Genomic DNA, 26,172 nt, shown 5'->3' on the forward strand with positions numbered 1-26,172 from the left:
AGTGATGCACCCTAATATACATATAGAATGTATGTACTATAAGCATGTAACTGGTAGTCTTGATACTCTTAAAACCCAGCAGGAAAAGTGAATCGTGAAAATTTTAAACTTTGTGTTTGTTTGTTCTTCCGACCGACCAACCGCGAGCGCTGCAGAACGATGATAAACGATTTATTTTAAATTATAGGGATATTAAACCCGTAGAACGATAGACATTCTATGCGAACGATAGACATTCTATGGTTAACTCTCGTAGAAGTGACGTGAATTCGCCACCAAAAATAGTGCGATTTAACCCGTTAGACTTTTTATTGGGGGATTTTCGAAGATCGTAGCTTTATGCCAATAAGCAGCAATCGAGCGAAGCTTTTAATGCAAACAAAACCCCGCACATTGGCAAAAATTCAGTCGGAGCAGCGCGGCAGAACTATTGAAAATCAGATCACTCGGATCCTCACCAACGTGAGAAGTTGTAACAATATAATATTTATATAAAATAAATGGAATTTCACACAGCTTTACTGCTTTACGTCGCCCCAAATACCAGATTGGTTTCTACGAGAAGCTTTTTTTATGCCAGAAAAAGCTCGTTGACGGGCGACTGCTATTAACAAAACATTTTTTTTTTTTTATGTTGCTCGGACCAGGGGTCGAACCTTAGTCCTATCGAGTGGCGTCCGCCTCAAACATAATTCGCTATATTCCATTTCAAGATCGAGGCGAACTTATTGAAAACCTTTATTAAGGTTTCGTCAGTCACGCTCTTCCCACTGGGCATAGCCTATGTACATATGTGTGATTAAATACGAATTTTTGTACATTTACGCACGTTAAAGGTATTGAAAATTGTTACTGCTTACCAAATAACGTCATTGAATATACATACAGATATATATTGTATTATTTTCTTTTCCATTTTTTCTTTCCAAGTTCCATTTATAATTTGTATGTAGCGCATGTCATACCCCACCCATGCTTCCATTTATGAAAGCTAGTCAAAGTTATAATTACTTGTCAAACATTGTTTGATTTCCCTTTTTTATGTAAGTGGTAACTACTTTCACTCACAAAAAAAGAAAAATTTCTCGAAATTTGTTTCATCTACATACATATATGTACTATATATTTTTTTAATTGTACCACCCTCTTAGCTAAAGTAGTCGTTGCGTTGACTACATAATTCCAGATACATTTCCACTTTAGTTTGAGTTTATGAGCTTAAATCGCTCAACCCTTTGAACTACTTTCCTCAATATAAACATTACCGGGTTGTAATGTTTTTAAGATACGCCGTTCGTGGTGGTGTTTTGCCGGTTTTTCTGGAAAGAGAATAAAATGGAAAGTAATTAGAACAAAGGAAATACATATATATGTACATACAACATATAATCTTTAATTGATGAACAACACATATTCTCGCGACGTATTATAATTTCTTATTGAAAATATAATACATTCATACACATACCTACTAAGAAAAATTTGCACATAATACTCGTAACGTAATTAATAAAAGGTTAAATTTAGACTTAGTCATCTGCAGGGGAACCTATTAGAACTGAATCGCAGGCGAACAGAATTTTTTTGTTCACTGGCTTCTTGGGAATGGAAAGAGAAAAAAGGCTGGCCTTTCATTAGCCCTCACTTCTAATTTTTTGAAGCAATAGATCGATTCTTTACTACTTCTCCTTTTGTATTGAATCACCAGTGTTTCAGGTCTTGTAAGTCAGCTCGAGATCTCAACCTGTTAGTTCATATAAAAATCTATGAGTTTCTATGGCCGAGTTGACGAAATTATGCCTAAGACCATCTGTCGTTCGGAGGCGGCACCTGCCGTTTGTGTGACAACAGCAAGACTATACCACAGATTGGAGGAGAAGCTCTGCCGAACATGAATAAAAAAACAGAAAAGCGGCAAATATATACTTTTAATGAAATTGGCCTCACCTATAAAAACGAACATATTTCAGCATGAAATTTGAAAGAGGACTTTAGTATCTCAAGTAATAAGTACTCCAGATTTTTCATTAACTACTTTCTGTTAAAACAGTTCAGGCGTATGTCAGTATTGTTTGACTAAATAGACCTGCCCGCACTTGGGATGAACGATTGGCGCTAATCCGCAAAGGATATAGGCAACGGGCCAAGTTTTTTTGTCTCGGCCCAAATCGACAAAAACTTGTAGTGCCAAATAAGAACAAGAAGAATACGATTTTGTGCTTAAGACAATTACTAACGTACGACAAAAGTTGCGATCAGGCATAGGAAATTTGTCAAATACAAAGAATCTTCGGAGTTATAAAAGAAGCTTCCGTGGAACATTGCAAGAAACATTGAATGATAATACTGAAGACAATTCAACAACCTATACATTGCAATTTTTACAATGAGGTCCAGAAAACTAAAATTTTGTTCATCATATATTTAGTATTTGTCATTATAATTAAGTCAAAAGCAACTTGTTTCAGAAAGTAACCTTACTCGAATTGGTTAATTCATGTTTGAACTGAACTGCACCTAAATTGTCATATCGAAAAAATGCTGACTTATTCCCTTTGGTAAATCACCGATTGACTTATAATCCTGACAAAAAATTTGGCATTTTTACAAGCACGAATTTTTCTGACATACAATTGTCAAACCTATGTGACATGTGACTGTCATCAACGTTATTGCAAAAAAGCGCAACACAGAATTTTAATGTTGCAATGACCAATAAAAAGATAAAAGCCCGTGGTAAAAATGCAACAAAAAAATGGCTTAAAAAACGAAGAGTGCATTACTTTGCGACTGATATGTGCTGCACGTCTGTCACAATGGGTCGAACGTGATCGGCAAACAAAAAATTGTTGATCGTCCAAAATTTGTAAATGCGGAAGAAGGGCGTAAAATTGTCAAACGAGAAACGACTTACTTGCATACATATGTATGTACAGTGCCGGCCACTTGAATAGCGCCCGCTTTTGATTCCCATAGTTCACAATTTCGCTTTTGTTTATATATTATATTGTTTATATTATTGTTGTAATATTATTATTGTTTATATAAAATTATGATAAATTTCGTATAAAGTTTGAAAATCGGATTTACTAGGTTTTTGTGCTATTTGTTTTTTGTATTTTAAATCAAAAGGGGGTGCTATTCAAGTGGCCGGCACTGTATGTACATACATACATATGTATATGCAGCTGGGTAACGTGTGGCGACACATGTTTGTAGGAGACGCCCAATAAAAGTTATTAAATGCCTGCACGAGCACATCACCATTTTTATTTTTTTATTTTTTACCTTAAACCTTGATACTGTTATTTTTTTGAATTTCATTTAAGGATTATTTTATTAAGATTTTGGCGCGTCAACAGCTTAATAAATCACATGAAAAAGCTATTCGCATTCACACTTATGTTTTAAAAGGGGTTCGAATTTATTAGCGGACACTGAAAATAAATTACAAAACACTTTACAAAGTTGCCTGAAAAGAGTTTACTTATGAATTGCATATTTCTTAATAGCTTGGCATTCGTTTTTTTTTTTTTTATTTCTGTGACTCCAGTACTAAGGGGAAAAAAGTCGAAAAAGTGAGATGAAAAACTGCTGATCGTTCGCGGAGACATACATAAGTCTGGCGCACGCAAATGGATGCGTCTGGCGACGTGTCTCGTATGGCAGCCGCACATCATAATTGTCATATAATACTTTGTCCATATTTATTTATAGAGTTCTTTAATTCATTTGTGTGAAGTGAAGTTTCTTGACTTTCAGTTATTCGAATCTTGCTAGGTTCTGCTCCTTTTCTTTCGTTTCATCAACACACATTTCAATGCAAATTTTAACACTTTTCATGTCCTATTCTTCTCGAGTTGCAGACATTCGTACATATGTATGTATGTCCAAGACACAAATGCATTAAATGCACTCACTCTTTTAGATTTCAGTAACACCTTCAGCTAATAAGGCAAAGAAGTATTTCAAACCCAGAACAGCGGGTGTTCTCTAACTAATGTCATTCATAACATAAACACCAAAAACAATTAATCTCGACATTCGATTATACTTATGTACGTACATGTAAAAATTCTGTGAATGTATTTGCATTGGGGTGTTCCAAAAATGCATGTGAAAAAGTAAAGTCGGAATTTTTATGCTCTTATCCACTAGAATTGTTCTATATCGAAAAAAATCGACCCCAATTTTATTTGTTTCTTTAAATCAAAAACTCTTTAGAGGTCGCTAAAAGCGCTCAAAGTTTTCCATGTACGGGAATGGGTATTGTTATTGGAAGTCTCCTTAACCAGAGCTTTTTGCTCGAAATATATTTATTTGCGAGGAATTCTACACTATTTCTACGAAAAGTTGTTTGTTCCCCACATAAAATACATGGGAAACTTTGAGCGCTTTGAACGACCTCAAAATATTTTTAATTTCAAAATAAATAAAAAAGGTAAAATTTTTTTCGATATAGAACAATCCTAGGTGCTGAGAGCATTAAAATTCCAACTTTACTTATTTTGCACTACCCTAATGTGTATGCATGTTACCCATATTGTACACGCTCAGTACTTCAACGGTCATGCCGCATTACATGTAACAATACAATCTTGAGACCATGTGAGCCTCCTTGGGATAAACCAAATATTTAGTAAGGAAAGTCAAAAATGAGAGTCAAGCACTTCAATTATTGTTCATTGTCAAACTCAAGTGGCGTGTACATTGTCCTTAACATCCCGCTGCGTAAGACGTTGAAGGCGAAAGAGAGCAAAGTTGAAAAATATATTAACTACCTACGCAGGGCGCATTTTTCTAGACTACGCTCCAAAGCCAACTTATTGATAGAACTGGCACATAGTACATACTTGGAATTATTGGTAAGGTTTCGACCATATAAGCGTTAAAAAATAAAATAATTAAAGAATTGCACGCAAATTTGTATGAAAATGTCACTTCATACAACTTTTTACAACTACTTAGTTTTTTATGGATAATGCCATTAATGTTTTAGTTTTTGACAACTGCTTTCAAAATGACAAAAAGTAGCTCCTAAGTTGGGCAATGAAGCTTAGATACATAGATAGGTATAACGGATACACACTTGGCTCTATTGTGCCCTCAAAACTCACCACAGGACCCCGTGTAGCTTTAAAGCCATAACGAAACTCAACAGTTTCACAGCTCCCCTAACCGGGCAAACCTGCCAACTGTCTTTCAACTCACTACCAATGTTGACAGTTTTAACATAGGTGTTTAAATTAGATCCTAGTTTCAACATTTCCAAATTAAATTTTTTCTGTAATGAAATTTGTACGATAAAAGTGGACGATAAAGAAGAAGCGTTTTCTCATTTCAAACAGATAGTTTCAGTTGTCCTTTGCATTCCAGTCACCTAAGCAAATAAGGAAATACTATATTCCCCAATAACTTTGAATTAAACAAGAAATAAACTAGAAATTCAAGCACTCTCTAATATTTCGAGAACTAAAGATTGTAATATCGAATTAAATGCTCCAAAAAATAAAAAAAGCAATTTATGAAAATTTGAAACTGAATTTCATTAAAACAAAATGTGATGTAAATGCTGAAATTCATAAAGTCTATTTTTGTTTAGTTAAGAATAATTTAAAAGGTTTATGCTATTTTGTTTTAAATTAATTATTTTTTTCGTATTTATGTTTAATAAGATCTCCCTCCGTTTTCAAATTTTAAAATTTTTTGGTTGAAAATATAGTTTTTCCGGAAATTTAGAGTTTTTCGAAAAAATAAATCTGGCCACACTGCTTACCGCAGTCTTTCAAAAGGCAATAGTCGAAAGACTAATAGAAAGAGGTGCCAACGAGGAGGTCTTAGCGTTATTCTCTTTCTCTTTTAGAAATAAGTTTTCTAAAAATTAAATGAAATTAAAAAGAAATGTTTTTCGTTTTAAAACAATAAAAACTAAAAATTAAAATCAAATTGAAAAGAAAAAAAAGCATTAGAAAAAAATTTTTTAAATGCATACATTTCTAGAAATTTAATTAAATATATGTTTTTTTAACAATAAAATCTAAAAATTAAAAGAAAAGTAAATAAAAATAAAAGGAAAAACTGATTAAAAAAACGAAACACGTTCCTAAACATTAAATTAAATTAAGAAATATATATATTTTTTTAAATAATATATTTTGAAAATTAAAAGTATATTAAATTTAAAAAAATTTAATGAAAACAAGACCAAAATAAAATAAGCTTCTAAAAATTAAATTAAATTAAAAAAGTCTTGTTAAAACAATAAAAAATAAAATTAAAAGAAGTTTAAAGTAAACAAATTTAAATAGTATAAGATAATAAATTAAATGAAATTAGGAATAATTTTTGCTTTTTAAAACAATAACATCTAAAAGAAAATTAAACTAAACAAAGTAAAAAATATAAGTTCCTAAAAATTAAAACAACAACAAAACCAGTAATATTTAAAACTCAAATTAGAAAAAGAAAACAAATAAAAATACAAATTAAAATAAAGGCATAAAACAGTGTCTAAAAATTCAGTTAAGTTAAAAATTTATATTTTTCTTTCTAAACCAGTTAAATACAAAAATTAAAAAACATGTAATTAAAAAAAAATTAAAAAAATGCAATTAAAACAAAAATATAAAAAAATAAACCAAAATTCCGCTGCCCGATGACTCGAACGTGGGTCTCTCGAATAGCACGCCAGCGCTTTGCTCACTCGCCCATTGCGCTTTTTTGTAAGAATTTCTTGCCAGAATAAACAAAATCTTTCAATGTATTTTGCCTACTGTCCTTATGGTGTTTTATGAAATTTCATTAAGCACATATGCTAAAAGTGAACGAACGCCAGTTTCGAAGTATTGAAGTGAAAAGTGAAATCTTGTAATAGCATTTTTGCAAAAAATTGCTTGAAGAAAATGAGTTTGAAAGTTTTTTATTCCCTTTTGTAAAATTTGAAAACCTTAACTTAGCGACTTTTGACTCTAAGCCAGCGATATATTTTTCACACTACTTACCCGGTAATAGTACATGCTGCGGCTGGAAAGTACTTGGTACTCCTAATGCATCGGCATTGCCAATGAAAAATGTTCCACCCTCCATACTTTGTACCTCCGCTAATTTTGCCATCAATTTTGTTGATAATTCTTCAACATCTGAAAGGGAAAAAGATGGTAAATAATATTGGTAGAGGTAGAGCTGCAAATTAAAAATTTTGAAAGTTGTTCAAGACCCAAAGGCTCTCTTATTCAAATAGCGCTGCAAGATTTTATGCAGTTTTGGTATAAGTTAATTTCGGTCAGTTTTTTTATTGGATTGAGTGGTATTTTAAGTGGTAGTTTTTCTGTCCTTTTCGAAGCCTTTCATGATTATTTAGCAAAAAAAAATTCACCCAAACGAATAGAGTATAAAAAATATAGAATGATCTTCAAAGACCCTTCTTCTCGGTATTTAATAATCAACACTTCTGTATGTGGCATTGAAGAAGTTTTAAAAAAAATATATGAGCATATATTTTTATCCCTAAAAATAAAAACCACACATGTTTTGCAGTAAGCTAAGGAGCCTTTACAAGTAAACTACCAAAAATGAAAACAGATTTTCGGCATTACGCTTAACTTCATGCTGCCGATTTGCATAGAAACTTAATTTGCAACATGTGGCAATGCAAAATGAGGCTAAAAGGGAGAGAATAACCCAAGCAGTTTCGTTTAAATTTAAAACCAGAAGAAATATGCAAACTACTTAGATACACACTCGTACGATTTTGGAAATTACCTAAATGTGTTTTGAAGCTGCGTAGTACAGTTTTTCTTTAATGTTACTCGACTTTTTTTCGCTGGTGTTTAAGTTTTCTGATTAAAATCATTTGTGTCTAACGCACAGCGAACTATAAACAATTCTTGGAAGTAAAGTACATAAAAATAACACAATCTTAGACGGAACAAATTATTTAAAAGAATTTATTATTTTTTCGCTTTTTTTTTCTTTTGTGCTTTTGTGCTTTTGAGCAACAGTTTGTTTATAAACGCTGCTAATGGCCAAGATATTCTTTGTGAGGTGAAAATTGAAATGAAACAGCAGCCGAGAGTGTGCCAAGAGAGGCAGGTTCGTGGGTAATGGGCGTGGTGGTGCTATTAGTTTTTGGCGTATTGCCGGTTCGAGCGATAGATTGGCATACGCTGAAAGAAAACCATGTAAAAATGATGGAGTTAAGCTTTATGTACATATGTATGTATATCTCTAAAAATATTTAGTGATCGAGGTTCATTATAAAGTTTCGAGAGTTCAGAAAAAAATATGCAGTACAACTACATTTCCACACAGGCGGGTTATATTCCTCCCTTTGCCGCTGTGTGCTATTAGTATGAATTTCTAGTCTATTTTTCATAGCTTTTAAGGAAATTGTACTTAAAGTCCTGTAGTGAGGAAAAAAGCTTCCAACTACGAAGAATGCTGGACTACCCCCATTGAAAACCAACACCTTACGCCTTGCAAGTCACATGCATATGATGGAAAGCATAAATGCTTTATCGCTAATTTTTTGAAAATGGTATCAATGACTTTTTCAAGGCCTCGTCCTCAGGCATGAGGGGATATCCCCTTTAAACCAGTTCTACAATGAAATCTTCACTGCTGAAACACGATGAAATATGAATATTTTCAGTAGGAACCATAAAGTATTTTCGCCTCACTTTTGTAGTAGATTTAATAATGATTCTATTAAAATTTTATTTTCTTTTGAAAATAGTGATATATTTTTTAAACAAATTCTTCACTCTAAATTATACACATTCTATATGAAAGTCGCTTCTTTTTATCGAAAAGAGTCGACGGCTTTGTGTTTGTCTTAGGATGGTCCAAAAAAACGTAAAAAAAATAACCATATTTTTTTCTTAAAAAAAAAATTATATTTAGAACTGCCTCAAAGCTCAAGAAGTTCTCCATGTATTTTATATCGGGAAAATCTCTTTTTCGTAGAAATGGTATATAGTTTTTGAAAAGCAATATGTTTCGATCGGAAAACTCTGTTTCTCTTTAGGAGACTTCCAGTAACAATACTTAATTATTTATTTAACTTTTGTTTAATACTAACTATTTTTTATACAACTCCCAAAAACCTCGAAAAATGCAATGGGAGACCCACTAAAAATATTTAGTATTAAAAAATGGTAAAATAAACAATTGGGTTTTATTATTGAAAGTCTCCTAAAGAGAAATAGAGTTTTCTGATCGAAAAATATTGATTTTCAAGAATTCTATACCATTTCTAAGAAAAAGTTTTTTTCCCCATATATTATACATGGAAATCTTTATGGGATTTAAGGCAGTTTTAAATAAAAAAGGAGTGTTCTTTTTTCTATTAAGAAAAATCCTAGGGCGTGAGTGCTTAACATTTTAATCTTTTTTATTTTGGGCCACCCTAATGTAATATACAGTTAAATAGGTAGACGCGCCACAGCTGCTTCTTATTTTTGAAGCTCATTAAACTAGCATTTATTTATACTGTTGAACAGTGTTTTCCTCTATGGTACTTTTTCATTTCCATACAATTTTTATATGCAAAAGTTGGCGTTAATGTAACCCTCGAAGCAAACAAGTGACTGTGTCTATTTCAAGATAATTTTATTTCCATAAGTGCATACATATGTAAATGCAACGCCGATTGATGGTGAACAAAAAGGAAGGCATATGTATTCAAAAATTTTTGCAAAAAAAAAGAGATGTTAATATTTATATTTTGATTATTTGCTCAGTTCTAGCGCATAATTCTATATGACCATCAAACGCGGAATCATCATCTGCGGAATTTTTCAACTGCAGCTGATAGTCAAATGTTCCAGTGGAAAAATATAGTTGAAGCTTTCCTTTTCTATTCGTAAATAATTACAGCATCCTACAGCAACAAGGATTGTCACTTGGTCAATAAGAGCTAATGATAATATTCTGAAAGTGCTTAAAAATACAGATGCTTATGCTATCCGCTACACTACATTACATTTAACTGTTAAAAATTAAAAATTTTAAAATTTTGTGTTTTTTATTTTCTCATTTATTTTAAGAAATACTCATACTCAGGTGTTATCCTAATACCACTTTTACCTACAGGGAATACACTCATATCCAAAAAATGTTATATTTAAAAGTATCTACATATTTAAATATACATATGTACTGTATATTACTACAATTTCGCGATTTAATTGAAGCCTTGCGATCTTAAAAATATTTTGCGCTGCGATATACAAGTTGCGGATGCTTTTATTTTCCCCCATCTAGGGGTGTTGAGAGGAAATCGCAATCAAAAATATGCAAAGTGTGAATATTGGACAGTAAACATTCGGCAGAAATACATAAATAGGATGTGCCAAAAGTGCAAATAAAGTATAAACATATATACATACATATGTATGTGTGAAAGTGTGCGCCCACTTCGAAGGGGTGGCACAAAAGATTCGTTCACATTTTTAAAACCAATAAAAAATATTGCTGTGGCATGAAAACATTTAATTATATTATAGAACGTTCCTTTTTCTTAGAAACCAATGACCTTGAAGTATGATGAGCTCATCGTCTCAATAGTTAACTCCACGCAAATAGGCCAACAGTCATCAAAATTTAATAAAAAAATGAAGCCGTCAAAACTAATTAATCTGTCGGAAAAATCGCTCAGATGGTTACAGTTCTGTTTAAGAAGTGGAAGTTTAAGAAATTTTTTGTTAGTTTAATAAATTTTCTACCTCTCCGAGGCTCTTTTCGAACTCAGTACGGTGTTAAAAATGTAGAGCAAATTTTTCTGTGCATTGGTTATTTTGATTCACCCCTTTTCACAGTAAGCAATTTCACATGGAATTCATATCGCATTAAAATATACTCGCACGTATATACATACATAGTACACATAAATATGCAAATACGTATATATGTGCATTAGGGTGGTCCTTAAAAATATCAACATCTAAATTTTGTATGGGACACCCCTTTATTTCGTTCTATGTACAAAATGAAGCTATGCACGAAAATTTCAAATCCTTTTCAACACATTTTAGGGGTTTGAAAAAGTTTAATTCTTTTTAAATTGCAATAATTTGACAAAATTTTTACTTGAAATCTGAAAGTTAAAATTTTGTGAAATTTCGCGATAAACAAAAAAAAATGTGTTTCTTTTATTTTTAAATTTTCTTGGATGTCTTTAATTTTTACCCTAGAACAAAATAAATGGATGCCCCATGCTGTTGATATTTTATTGACCACCCTAATGTGCATACATTTTGGTATTTTAAGTGCTGGCATGCATTACAATGGCATTTTCCAAGTTGAAGGAAACCATTTGTTGCATCATGAAAATGTCGCCAGCAAATTGTTGGCATTCACACCATATGCACTTATTAATTATTTGCACTTAAAATTGGAGGTTAAAAAAATTTTATTGGAAAAATTACACGATTGCTAAATTTAGATCAGTAAAGAATGCAGGAAATTATATGCACATATATGACTACAAATGTTTGTAGGTATATGCATATACACTTTTAAAATCGAGATTTCCTACACAAAATTATTCGCCTGCAAGGAAATAATTTTTTTTTAGGTATAATGCCGGGCGATCGATAAAATGGTTACATGTGATTTGTTCAAGAATGGAATAATCATATATGTATATATACATAAATAAATATAGTGGTCGAAAATTTATAGCCGATCCACATTTTAACAAGTTTTATTTAATTTCCAATTTTGTGCAATATTAAAAAAAAACGTAAAAATTTCGAGCTTTTTTAATTAGATTTCTTAGAAAGATTCTGAGTATGCAGCTGTGTAGCCTATTCAATTCTAATACAGTGAAGTACAAGTTTCAAATGGCTAAAATTACCGTTGAGTTTTTAAGATTTTTTTTGTCCCAGTGCGTCTATAATTTTTTCGACCACTGTATATGCAAGTAACTACTCTCATCTGTTCGGTGCGTTCATTTCATATGAGTACGTGCACCTACATACTCCCACTTACATACGTATGTACACACGCATGTGCGTACTATGCTTTCTTTATTTGTTCCATTTCCTTAATTACATCCACTCAAGTGGTTTACTTGTGTCGGTACAATCAAGCTGACAATATTTTCATCAGCACCTCATTGACGCAACGACGTCATCAACGTCAACGTCATCGTTCGCACATCGACGGCATTATCATAATGATGCTCACTTTATGACAAGCGTAAATTCCATGCCACCAAATGGGATTACAACTTCCGCAAACGCCTTGCAATAGACTATACAAACATACATAGATTCATACCACTGAGGTGCGTTTTGTAGTTTCTATTTTTATGCCGATTTTTTGTTTTTTGAATGTTTAGCTTTTTGTTTTGTTTCTGTTGTACAAAGTTTTCGAAACTGTTTCTAAAGTGGCACATGATGTATGATCCACAGGCGTTTTCAGTGACGCGCCACTTGATCGAATACGGCAACGCCTACATTTACGCCTACGCCAACCTCTCAATGGAAGCCACCGCAAGTGGTGGTGTGTTTATTGAAAAATGTTTGAACAGCACATTGGTGACAGTATTGGCATTTTTTCTTTTCTTTTTGTTTCCTCTTTATAATTTTGTGTGCTCACACTTTGCACTTATAATTTCTTTCAATCATTCCCATTAGAGTCCAGCGCAATTGTATTTGCCGCATTTCATTCAATAAGTACTCCTTGCATTGTACTCTACTCCCAACACATTGTTACTTTTTTTCCGCATACATACACTACTTGGCGTTGAGAGAGTAAATACTTGACGTACTTGCTATTACTCCACCAAAGTACGTACTCTACTTTCCCTCATCGCGTACGAGAGATATTTGCTGCTGCCAAAAGGGAGTAGCAAATCTACTCTCTGTATACTTGTAGTACGGTAAGTACTTGCGTATTAAATTTCAATTCTGGTTGTTAGCCTACTAGTTGATATCGTTTGCAGCGCTGGTCAGTGAAATTGAAAGAGTAAAAATAGAATATGGAAATCGACGATGTAAGGAAATGTTTACGGCCTTATTTATAAAAAATAACGTAGATTTAGACAGTTGTTTAATGTGACATTTTCATAAAACTTTTGTATTCAAGCAGCTTTTTAAATCGATGTATGTATGTATTTATATTTTTATGAAAGTATTATTTCTCGTCTCTAATTTTCTATAAAACTATTTGCAGTCATTAACCAACAAATAAGTTGTCAAAAAGAATAACTTAAGCAATGCTGCTATACGAAATAAAATTATTAGTGGCAAATCAAAATTTTGGAAAGTGCCGATTTTCACATTCGATAGTTGGACATGGTAGCGACGAGATGTACGAGCATTTTTTTCTTAAGAACTGCATACTGATTTAAGAAATTTTTTATAGAAGAAAATTTATTTTCCATTTATTGTGCGTAATTTTATATGAATTTTTAGTTTTTCTTGAGTGCCTTTACAAATAAAAAAAATTTCGGAATATGTACATACATACGCAGCCATATAACTTGATTTCAAGAGAAACGAATTTTCATTTGGCACGTTCAGAAGGCGAAACAGCTCAGTAACTGGTGCGATTGCACCTTCTGAACGCGTTGTTGCGTACTTCTGATCAACTGAATAGTTGCCTGTTAGATGATCGTAATATTTTTCTGATCATTTGAGACAACATGTTGGTGTGTACCTTTGAGAGTTGAATTTGACAGCTAATGTATGAAGTCGTTCAAAAGACGCATAACGATCACTGATTTTTGTTTAGCAACGGTTGCGCTCAACTGCTGCGCCTTCTGAACCTACCTATTGATAACATTTTTTTTTTGTGATAACACTGCGACAGCTCAAATTGGTATTGAGTAAACCCAAATGCAAGATAGAGTTTTTGAATTTCATTGAGTTTTTTTAATAAATACTGAAATTAGAGGTGTATGAATGGCGAAAGAAAAACTTCATCCGATTTTTTTAAATCGAAACTACATTTTAACATATGTACATATGTATGTCCATGCATACATAAATATATTTAATATGAACCCATGGTTTCAATTGTACACATATCGTCAGGGTTTTCCCCACAACTTGGTTTTGCTGCAGTGAAGCGACAGAACAAGTGACGAGAAAAAATATATGCGGACACTTACATATATATGTATCTATGCACATACGTATCTATGCACATGCGTATCTATGCACATACGTATCTATGCACATACGTATCTATGCACATACATACATATGTACTTAGGTATGTATATCAGCATTTTAGTTGAAAGTACGTTTTGCTCGTCGCTCTCTTCATCGCTCCACTACATTCCTGTCCTTAGTTTTTTTCAGATACCACAAATGCGCGATCCAGAAAATTCTTCTATCATTCTTGCCACAAATGTATGCTTTCTTCGAAAATACTCAAGTACTACCANATAGAGTACTCTACTGTCAAATACCTTTTACTCGCAGTAGTTGCGGAAGGCAAAGTAAATACTCTACGCGTGTTGCTATTGATCGGTAGTTTACGTACGCTTGCTGAAACTGGTTTATGCTTACTCACAATTGACCCGAACGATGAAAGTAGGGGATGGAAAGTATTTGCGCGGCGATCGGATGTCTTGTTGGGCCGTTTAAATGGAATTGCGCTGGAGTCTAATTCCCATTGATCCGGCCGTTAACCGGAAGCCGTGTTCTTTTTATGTTTGCTTGTGGTTTTACTAGTTCCGCTTGTCGGCTGCTTTTAAATTTTGTGTACGCTTACACTTGATTTAGTATAATATTTGTCCTTGAGTTTCCTTTTTGTTTCAATTGCTAATTTCTCATTTTCACTTGCTTTGAAGTAAGTATTTGGTATTTCTTTGACTTTACGACTGCTTTAAATCATAGACCGCAAACGTCCGTTTGGCATTTGTTCGACTAATTATTTGTCATTTCTAATACCGCTCTTGCACTTCTATTACCTCAAAAGAGCGCTGAGAATTTATTGAATTTCTGCTGTAATTTGTTGGTAGCTATTTTCGGTTGTTGCCTTTTCCGTTGTATCTATTGTTGCTATTGAGAGTGCGTTTGTAAAGCAGCTATGATTTCCGGTAGCTGCTATGACTTTTTCATGTAAATTTTAAAAATTTTATATTTAGTATTTCAGTCACGAACACAAAAGGTCGCGAGCGAGTAATCGGTTGGGTCACCTTGCTTTACCCGGCATATGTATCTATATGTTGAAGTCGCACGCCGAATACTAAAGCCACAAGAGCCGTGTGGTCCTCCCGAAGACTTTTTTTGTAAAACACGGTGTATAAACTCTTGGTCAATGTGACCAGATGATCAAAAAAACCAAAGCTAAATTGATTTTGAAAAAAAGTCAGAAAAATGTCATATCCGATGAAAAATTAATTCAGTATAGATATTCACAAATAATTTTCTAAGAACCTACTTACAGGCTTATATAAAAATTTGGGATTCCGGTTATTTTTTCATGATCGTATGATCGGAACTAAACCTAATTAGTCATGGACTATCTTTTAAGTACCACCTTTCCGATAAAAGTATCTAGTATCGAAAACTGATGTCGCGTTCAAATTTAACCAGAAACCTACATATAAAAAAAATTAAAAGTTTCTACAAATTGATAACCTTCTACTTTTTTCGAAGTCCGTTAATAAGTAGAATCTTTTCACCAACTTGTCAGGTTCAGCGAAAGCGATTTCCTTTTAATACATTTTTGAGTCCTTACCATCAAAATGCAAATTATATTCTATCAGACAAATAACGTATACAGAAGATTTGAGTAATAGAAATTTGAAAATGGAGGTCTAAAACGAGAGAAAAATGATTGTCTTCTAGATCAGAGTATATTGGTAGTACCCCGACAAATCAAAATATAGACAATGAACGTGTAAGGAAAATTTCTTTGTCCAAAAAATTTGTTTGAAAAAATAAACAAGAACACATCTTCACAAGTAGAGAATATTCCCAGAGCAGCTAACTAGGAACAAGGTGGACCAATCTACACACCTGAGTTGTAAAGCGTTCACTCTGAGCACACGGAGCGTATTAAGGCTCTTAAAGCCAAAGTATAGGCTTTTCACAAGAATGCGGGGAACTGGATCATTGTGAAAATGGCCGCCAGGTTCGAATTCCTGCATAACGATTTCTGCAGAAGCTGAAATATGAAGAAGAGAGTACTTCGTACTCCGGGGAAAACGCCTCAACTTTCCAGTGAACTACTTCTTCGTAAGCTTAGACATTTTAAAGGAAACTCCATTACAGGGTCTGATAGGATCCACAAGAAGAAGTGGTGGTTAAAAGACATGTGGGGATAAGTGAGAGCACCCTTCTTCTGGGTATCATAATGAGCTTATGCAGCCTCCGAGTGTACTACATATTAACAGAGCTGGTCATAGAAACTAACCCAACTAACGAGTAAATACTCTAATTTTCTGTAAGCATAAAACTCCCTCCACAGGTAAATCCAGTATTAAAAAAACATATATGTATCGAAAACGCGAGATATTTTCTGAAAAATGTTTACTTTATAATATTGAAGATTTATCTTCTGTCCTGGACTATTTTATGGGACATTTATTACAAACACCAGGTAAATTTGTATGCATTTTGGAATAACAAGATATGAATTTTTACTGTTGACAGTTCACCCAAAAGATTTATGGAGCATACTTCATAAATTCTCAAATGAATAAAACTGAAAAATGACTCAAGTAAAAGCTCTTCATCATTTTCATTGGCCAACTACATACATAACATCAATCACCATCTATGGCTTCCACTTGTTGCAAACAAAAGAGGAAATTAAAAAAAAAAAACAATAATAATCAACAAAAATATTAGCTGCCCTATAAATACAATCTACATAATTTATATACTTTTCAACGCCATGTTTTAGCGCCCATAGTGTGTGTGAAATGCGACCTCCGACTTCCTGAACACCCCACATGTTAGAGGGTACGTGCGCCAGTACGACCTCATGAAAATGGGGGCACGCGTGTTTGTTTTCGAATTTCTAAAATTAATTTAAAAAATTTTCGAAATTTTAATTCACAATTCTGCACATTGTTGTGTGAAATAAAACAAAAAAAAAGCAGACAAAAAAACATACAGTGTATGTATTCGCTGTTGCTGTTGTTTATACGCTCAAATTATGTTATTCACTTGCGCATAAACATCAGCATATGTATGCACTTAAACCACATAAACTCAATCGAAAACAGCCAGCCGGTTCAGCAGATCATCTTGTTAGAACCGAAATGTACAAACTACAAATCAAAACAGCACATAAATTTCAAAACCGATAAAATGTGGAAAAAATTAGCCATAGAAGCGATACGTATGCGCCATAACATAGAGAAAAAAATGTAGTTATTAGAGGTGTTAAAATGAAGACCCCAAAGTTTTTGTTTTTTGTTTTTTTTTATTCAAATCGCTAAGCTATTTCTTTTGGCTGTTTTTTCAAATGCTTTAGAAATAATTTTTCTTTTTTTGCTTTTTATTGTAAAAATCACTGCTGAATAAGAATTATTAGTTTTAGTGGGTGGAAGTGCTGCACACCATTCATCTTTCAGCTGCCAGCACACTACTATGCCCGTACGTACGAGTATGCTCCATGGTCCAGAAACTTTGTGGCTAGTGTGTGGGAGCAGTGGAGAGTGGCTCCAGGCAAGTTCTCCTACATAAAAATCCGCACACACATTCGCTGGTACTTCGTAAATCCAGGCAACTGAATTCGCCATAAAACTGCAGAGCAGACTAGGGTTAGAACTACGGCAAGCCTAAAGCGAAGTAAATGAAGTGAAAAAGCGTAGCAGAAAATAAAATTCTGTAGTAGATATTTTCGGTAAGAAATAAAATAATGCATAACAATAGCCTACTACTATTTAGCATCTATAAAGGAATAGCAACGTAAAAATTTTCCACTCTTATATAACATTCTAAGCTCTTTTTTTGAACGTAAGTTCAATCTTTGTTTTTTAAATAGGACTCATGAAGGGGTTAAAAAAAATGATTCGTCGGATAATTTCATGTAGTTCTTGAACAAATGAAACACCAATAAAAATCAAAAACCAATATCTCAAAAAATTTTTTTTACTATTTCACTTATAAAGCTCTTTCTTAGAAAATTGTAAAATTTAATAAATTACATTCGTACAGTGTAATTGGAAGTCAACCACTCTTTGACCTCTTCTATTAAAAAAAGTGTAGTATTTTTTTTTAGCGAAAAAATGTATTTGAATGCCACATGAAAAAACGGCCCTAAGAAAATTTTTTTGTGTTCAGATACTGCAATAAGTGACCATTATTATTTGGGAAATAAAAGCGAAGTAGATCGTGAGTAAAGCGGCGTAGCGTAGTAAATTTCTAATTTTCATTAAAAATCGTAGCAAATCTACTACGATCGTAGTGAAGTTCTAACGTTGGAGCAGACTGATGATCGTGCTAGTTTAGGAATAGCAGCAAAATAGAGGCAGTTAAGTAAAGCGTAAATTGGTGAAAGCAGAGCGACAAAAACCCCAACGGGGCCAAGCAAAATAATTTTACAATTTTAAGGAACTACAAAATGTATGTACGTACCTTAAAAAATAAGAGGAAGAAAAATGTTTTTATATGTATGTATGTATGTACAAAAAATAACAAAAAAAGCTAAGGCGTGCGTTTGCTTGATTGCAGGTTTTCAGCAAAAAATCAACAACTTTTTCTCGCCTGTAGACTCGATCATCGCTTGAAAGCACAAGAGTTCATATTTATTTATGAACTGCCAATGGAAGCTGTGTGCCGAAGGCTATGTGGGCTGTTGAAACTCACAGTGGCAGTAGGAACAGCAGTAGCCACTTTTGCGGCAGATGCTGATGCGCAGTTTCTTACAAATTTGTTTACATTTCTAAGGTGAAGCTTCTATGTACATATTCCCCGTGTTTTATTTTGCAAGTTTTGTATGTATGTATAGGTATGTATAGATGTGTACAATTTTTTTTACAGTACAGTATAGTTTTGATTCTCTAGAAACAAAAGAAAAAAACGCAAGAAGTATAAATTTGTGTAGTAGTTGAAGCAAAGCATCTGCCAAATCTCATTGAAACAATATTATTTACGCTGCTACCCGCCGGTGGATTAACATCAGATCACCACATATACATATGGAATGGAAAGTACATATAACTTACGAGAAGAGCGCTTACTAAATAGTTAAAAACTTCAAAAAACCTCTCCTTATTTTTCGAAGAATTATTTTTTAAAAACTTTACAGTTTATCTTATTAAGTTTAATTTTAATTTTTAGGAAATTAAAGATTCTATTTGTTCAGTCTAAATCACCCAAAATTTCCAACTCACCGAAAGCCCCTACCCACGAAGATCAGCTTGGCTGGGGCCAGTTATACAGCTCAGTCGCGTGCGGAGTCCTTCGGATAGCGGTCGACCAGGCTACTCAGGCATACTCGAATAAGGCCCCTCGTAAGACCAATTAATGTCATTCTTCTTCTTCTTATTTGGCGCTGTAACCGCCTAAGCAATTTTGGCCGATTTCAACAAAGCACGCCAGCCGTTTTATTATTAGAGGATCTTTGCCTAAAATTGTGCGTTTAAATCCTTTAAAAACGAAAATTTTCTTTAAAAAATCTGTCCTTCAATATCCGTGAAGAGCTAAACATATTGGTACGCTTATCGAATTTTGCAACAAAAAAAATAAATCCTTTACGTTTTAGAGCACCCTAGATGTGTGTGTACATACATATAAACAACGTTTCTGCCTTTTTTGTAAAAATACTTCTTATACTACTTTACTACTTTATGGTGCGATTTTAACCACATAGGCATTAGACTAAGGCGCAGGGTTGCCATAAGACACACTTGAAAAGTTGAATTTATAAAAATGTTTTTAATTCAATTACCTAGCAAACAAGTTGGAAGGAATTGATTACTGTTTCAGAGATAACCAAATAACGAATATACAGATTTGTCTGCGTAGGATACGATTATGGCGTTTTCTTTTCAATCCGCTTCGCCCAAACAGCAAGAAGAGGGCAATACTTTTTGTAAAAGAAAAAAATAGAATTAGGCCAGCTCTGAAGATAAGACTATGCTGGCCACCTCATACATAAGTTCAAATTTGCTTCTATTCGCGGCAGAATTTGAGCTTTCTCGCAACCTATCGAACTTTTTCGGCCATACATAACTAGCAAAAGATATTTCGAATCGCACGAGGGCTTCATTTGTGGCCAATATATATTAATGGATACTGCGCTGATATATTTCCATAATAAGATACATAAGCTAATAAGTATGTATGTAAAGTTTATACGGGTTATCTGAAATTAGTGGACTCATATACTAAAACTTTGCGCACAAACATATTAAAAAATATGTTAAAAGAATATTGCGAGCGCAAATTCACGACCTTAAAAAATATCACTCTAAGATGCCTTCATCAAAAAAAAATAAAAAATCGACCAGAGCGCAGAATTTTTTATTCACAACGAAGATACTTAGCTGCAAAATATATGGCAACCCTTTAACTAAGCAAATACTTAATTTTTTATGGTCACTAGAACGGTTGTGCTGTTTTATTTTTAGCCAAATCTTTTTCCCCCTATTGCTTTGTGGGATAAGCCTTTTTGGTTGTTTCAAGGAACAACAACTGTTGAAAACTATAGACAGCAGCTATGATATATTTACCAAAGGCGTGCTTTTTACAGGCACCCGAGACCCATTCTGCTTCGCTAGAAAAGCACAGAAGACATTGCCAAGTTGTACGGCTCATTGAAAGCCACATAATATTATTTAGTGCCTGCTAAAGTGGCACTAGACCGTGAGTAAGAAATTTATGTGAATAAATAGTAGAAAGAGAGCAGGCATATTCTTTGGGATTTACTTGAAAATTCAAGCGAAAATCATTGTCAAGGACGATTGGTGTTGGGTGGAACATAAATAATCGAAAGCAGACGAGTTTGCAACTTTGACGAAAATGTAATTAAAATACAAAATAGCGGGATTTTAGAATTGAATAGATCTTGAAGTACATGCAGCCATGCCTAGACCTACATATGTATGTATATAAGTATAGGTGTTAATGATTGAAAGTATGTATGAAAATAATACATAGAAACCCTAGAAGGGTTGATTTAAAAAGTGAGGTCACAAACAGAGTTCAAGAAAATGAATAAGTTAATAATAATAATCATCCCAACGGTTTTACCCACCTTTCCCGCCCATCCGTACGAGGGGCGCAGTCTGCGTGGCGTACGGAACCATTATTTCAATTTTTCCGACGAGTCACGAAAGACAGGAGTTTATTAAGTGTCGATATCTAAGTAAAACTGTTCAGCTACAGAACTAAGTTCGTCAGCTGATGTCTTTCTGATAGTAATTGATTTATTGAGAGAGGATAGTATCGCTTTCTTAATGCTGAAAAGCGGATCTGATATATCAAACATGCTGGAATGAGAGTTAAAATCTTGGCACAAGCAACGGATTGGTTCGTGTAATTCGAAATTAGTTTTACAAGTTTTCAAAAATAGGGGACAAAAGTGTCTTGATACACGAGAGGGAACATTAAGGCTAACTTCACCTAGAAGAAGCGGACTTGAAATTGAGCCTGCCAGTAATTTAACGATAACGATGACGATTTTACCAAACATTTCCCTGCGACTGACAAGCGTACGCAGATTAATAAGTTTTAATCGGCTTGTATAAGGCGGAAGGTTATATTGAGAATCCCAACGATAATTTCTTAAAGTAAAAAGTAGGAATTGTTTTTGAATTGATTCTATTTTGTCTGAGTTAATTTGATGCCTTTGATTCCAAACCAACGAACCGTATTCCAGAATCAGTGATACCAAGGTCCACGAAATTCCAATACTTTAAGCCCATGCGTCATAAGCCCAAACATTCAGACCATAATCTCAAAAAAAAAAAATCGATTTAATAGCTTGCTCACCAAACATTTACTGTCGAATCCGATTATTTACAAAACTTGACCGCAAAAGCTGACGACTCATTAACCAATTAAGTGCCAACTGACAACTGTTCCAAAGAAAAGTTACAAGTGGTAGAGCAATCACGTCATCGATGTTATTTAGTAAATTATCCATGTAAAGTATAAACCTTACTTGTCTAGACATTTTTTGGCAGAAGGCAATTTAAACTGTAGTTAGGCATTTACCTACATAAATAAGAACCCACATACGTAAGTAGTGGGATTCATAAGAAATCGAACACATTTTCTAGTAATGAGCGGTAATGCATAATTAACGCAGCCAAACGCTAAAATTCCAATTAATAAACACACCCAAAAAAAATATTTTCAGCAATATACAAATTAATGCATACATAAATGGGTATATAATTACATACAAATACTCGTCGACACATTCTTCAAACCCACCGCAGTTGAATTTCTACTTCAACCATTACGCTCACGTGCTTTCTTTACAACAACAACTTTGGCTTATACAGCAAAACACTTGTAGAAATCACAATTCGTATTCGAACTGATCGTTTTTCTTTTTTGTTTTGTCACAAATTGTTTGCGGAATTTCAAAGCCAAGTGAAGCCGTATTTTAAAATACGAAAAAATTAAAACTCCAATAAGTCGGACCTATGGCACTCTCGAAGCATTGCTGTACATAAATAGTACTTAAGTATATGTAGGTGTTTGTATGCGCGTTACTCCTCCAATTCTCCGTAACTAATTTACTATGCTGAGCAAACAACGCGCTGTCATCCAAGGGCGCGTCAATGTGGGGCCAAGGAAGAACGTGATAGGCTGATTGTGCGATTGTGAGTTGGGACGTTGGTTGGCAGGAGAATCGTACTGTAAATATTATGCTTGTAAATTTGCATTTGAGCTGAAGATACAATGCATATTTGGCATTGAAGTCACCGCCAACGTGGTGGCATGTGGTTTTTCGGAGAAACTTCAGGTTAAGACGTACGAATACAAAATCAAATTTTTCACTGTAAATGTGTATAGCTTGTGGAGTTTTTAGGGTTTGCGTTGGGGAAATCTAGGTCACAAGGGTAAAATTAAAAAGTAGTTAGTTGCAACAAATATGCCACACACATTACCAGCTAGGTTCTCTGCCTGACGTAGACTTCTCTCGCCAGGCGTTAATGCCTCTATCTGCCTGCAAATCATGTCTTAAATCACACTTTTTCGAGAAGGCAACGAAAAGATGGTCGAGAGAACTCGCTTGAAGGACGACCCTACCAATCTAATCTAGCTTCGACAAGAAGAGGTCCGATTCACACAGTGCTCTACTTAGCGTAGCGGGAAAGCGTTCTAGAGGAATGTTACTGCCAACGACTTTTGCCGCAACTGTCGTCATTAGGAAGTAACCGAAAGCGTAAAGTGCTACTTCTGTAAGTGCCCTGCCCTACCGGGCGCGAGAAGACGCTCATTTCAACATTATTACTTTTACTGTCTGGCGGTCGGAATAAACATTGCACCAATTAAACGTTACCGCAACCAATTAAACGTTACCGTCACGCTGAAATGCGCCTTCATCCGTGTAGATGAAGCCAGCAAACACACTCTATCCTAACTGCAGTATACAACGCCTATTTAGGCTTGGCAAAATGCAAACATTTCTTGTTTAATTATCCGGGGATTCACTTAACCGCCTAACCGCCTAACCGCCGCCCAAGTATAGCCCGATCTAGATAGTGCCAAAAAAATGCTGCAGTACTCTTGACTTCCCCATCGCCATGACAACAGCGATAGTTATTTGCCGGGAAGCGCGTTCTGCTGGCGTGCGTTCCCATATGACAGTAGCACATAACGTTCCAATTGCAGAAAAGCATAGGTTCTGTTCTTACCGACTCAACAACCCATCTTTGATTTTTAGCCAACTCGAAAGCTTGCTCAATGGCAGCGCTATGCCTGTATTTTGTGAGAAGACCTGACCTCGTACCTTAGTCCGCTTGGCAGTTGCCCAAAATATGTTTATAACCAGTCACCCAATTTATCTTGAATAACTTTCTAAAGAACTAAAGGTGGCTTAGCTATCCATAGCTGCTTACTTAGTTAATTTTCTGGGTGATCTAGAACAAGAGACACCACGTCCTAAAAGATCTTTTGTATCTCTTTAAAGGAGTCCCTAATGAATCGTAAAAGGGGCTTGGTAGACGAATTCCTAATAACAAAGGGTTCGACCATCGAAAACTTAAAATAAATCAGTCTTTGTCTAGCTAAGGCCGGACAGTGACATAGAATATTCTCCGAAGTTTCATCAGCCTCGAGGCAGAGGCGGCATCCCGACCTATTCGGTGCAAGTGGAATCGCAATTGGTTGTGACCAGTCAGATACCCAGAACGTAGCCTGATGTGATTTCTATTTGGTAGGACAATATCGTTTCTATTAAAAGGGCAGCCGAAGAGCCTGGCCTGTCTAAGGCACCCCACCGCTCTCCAGTATTTACTGCGTTCCTAGTGTACCCACTCAGTAATTATGGCTCCCGAAGGGGACAGGCGAAAACTCTTTCGCGCATACCCCATTTTCTACTCCTGGGTTAATTTTGGCCCTTCAGTAGGTATATATCGTAGGAGAGTGTGAGTTTGTTTAAAGAACCGAATCTTTTACCCATTCACCTGGGCAGGCGTCTGGAATTTTGGAATAGCAAAATCTGGGCTCCTTTATTTTAGTGCTATTTCCGGGGCATTAGTCGCGTTGGAGGGTAGTGCTCCATTAGTTAGCATACATGCCCCTCGGTGCCTTTAAAAATCTTTCTCTAATAGCCGATTTTTCTGAATACTCAATGTATATACCTGATAGGAACGTGCAGCTCAACAAAGCTGTAACTCTATGTATTGGTTGAGATTTTAATCGGTGAGAAGAGACCTCAGCATTTAGACCCTCATATTTCAATCCTCTTCAGGAGATCTCATTTGTGCCCCATAAGAAATTTTCTTAGAAGATGGCAGAGATTTCTAAAAACGACATCGTTCAATTACTTCCAATCTTCTGCAGTGACTTTCAGGCAGAAATAGCTAATATCAAGGAAGCGGAAAAATGTGACATCAGTTAGGGAAGTTAGCATATAATACATCTGATAGCCAGGCATCTATCAGAGCCCTGCAATGGGATTATATAAATTGCTACGCTAAATTTCTATCGCTACAAAATTTGCAACGCGAAAGCTGAAGGCCTTCTATATAAAATCATAAGCATTATATATATGTATATGTTATATTTCCTTCGAGGCGTTGTATACTTTTAGGCACAAACCCCCTGCTGAACCAGGCGGTTATCAAAGTCTGAACCGCGTCCGAGTACGGGAAACAACGTGTCGGATGGATTTGCAAGGAAAGGCACCCCTGAAATGTTTCAACCGGATGGGGAACATCTAGGGATGCCTCTGGCTCCTGGTTCACTCTTGGACGGTTGGACCGCAAGTAAGCTCAGCGAGCGCTGGGTAAAAGCAAGGACATGCGCAATTGCAAGTTGAAATTAGCCGCAGTCGTAGCTTCGCAATCGGCTCGCAGCGTTTTGCCAACTGAATAATGGCCTCCGTTAAATTTTCGTGGTATCGCAAAGGACAATCTCTTAATTGTCCAACTGCGTCCCTCGTCAGAGCTAACCAATATGATCTAACCTTACCTGCCCTCTAATTAAGTAAATAGTAGTAAATACAACTCAAGGTTTTATCGATCTATGCAAGTGGGCCATGGCATCGAATGGTCATTTTAATATATATATTTCTGTAAAAATGTCAAGGGCTTGAACGCTTCAAAAACACTGCTATGCTTAATAAGAATAATGCAAAAGCCTAGATGCATTGATTTTGTCGACCGTCACGAAAGAAATAAGCATTCAATCCCCCTTTAGAGATAAAATCTTCTACACCTGTGTGCCCATAGGAGCATCAATACATACATACATATGTACATATGGAAAGCCTGTTTGTTTACAAGTTTAGGCCACGTACAGTGACTTTCCGCTAACCTCAAAGACTTCTATGAACAATCCACAAAAGATCAGTTGAGGGAACTTGCAAGGTAAACGTCACAAAAGAAACAAATAGTTGGCTGGTAAACAAACAACTGCAGAAACACCTAGGCAGGAGCATGTGACAGGAATTTTAAATACTCCTGCCTGCCATGCAAACGAACAACAACATTAAATACTGTGTATGTAAGCATGTTTGTAAACGCTTTGGCAAACAAGTTTCTCATATGCTGACACTCAAATGCCGCTACTG

At 34.8% G+C, this 26,172-nt stretch overlaps 1 protein-coding gene across 1 annotated transcript in view; it reads right to left on the minus strand.

The window, feature by feature from the left end:
- Positions 1-275: 275 nt before the first annotated feature.
- The window catches only part of LOC108366970 (tumor necrosis factor receptor superfamily member wengen-like), a 57,576-nt gene continuing 31,679 nt past the window's right edge, over positions 276-26,172 (minus strand). The window contains exons 4-5 of the mRNA XM_017621480.1: positions 7,002-7,139; positions 276-1,319 (exon numbers count right to left, since the gene is read on the minus strand). Coding sequence (XP_017476969.1) covers positions 1,228-1,319; positions 7,002-7,139 — 230 coding nt within the window. The 3' untranslated portion in view covers positions 276-1,227. The remainder of the gene's footprint in view (positions 1,320-7,001; positions 7,140-26,172) is intronic.

The sequence above is a fragment of the Rhagoletis zephyria genome, unplaced genomic scaffold, assembly GCF_001687245.7.
Source record: "Rhagoletis zephyria isolate East Lansing unplaced genomic scaffold, Rhagoletis_zephyria_1.1 Rzeph_scaffold_02472, whole genome shotgun sequence".
In the NCBI taxonomy this organism is placed as follows: Eukaryota; Metazoa; Arthropoda; class Insecta; order Diptera; family Tephritidae; genus Rhagoletis; species Rhagoletis zephyria.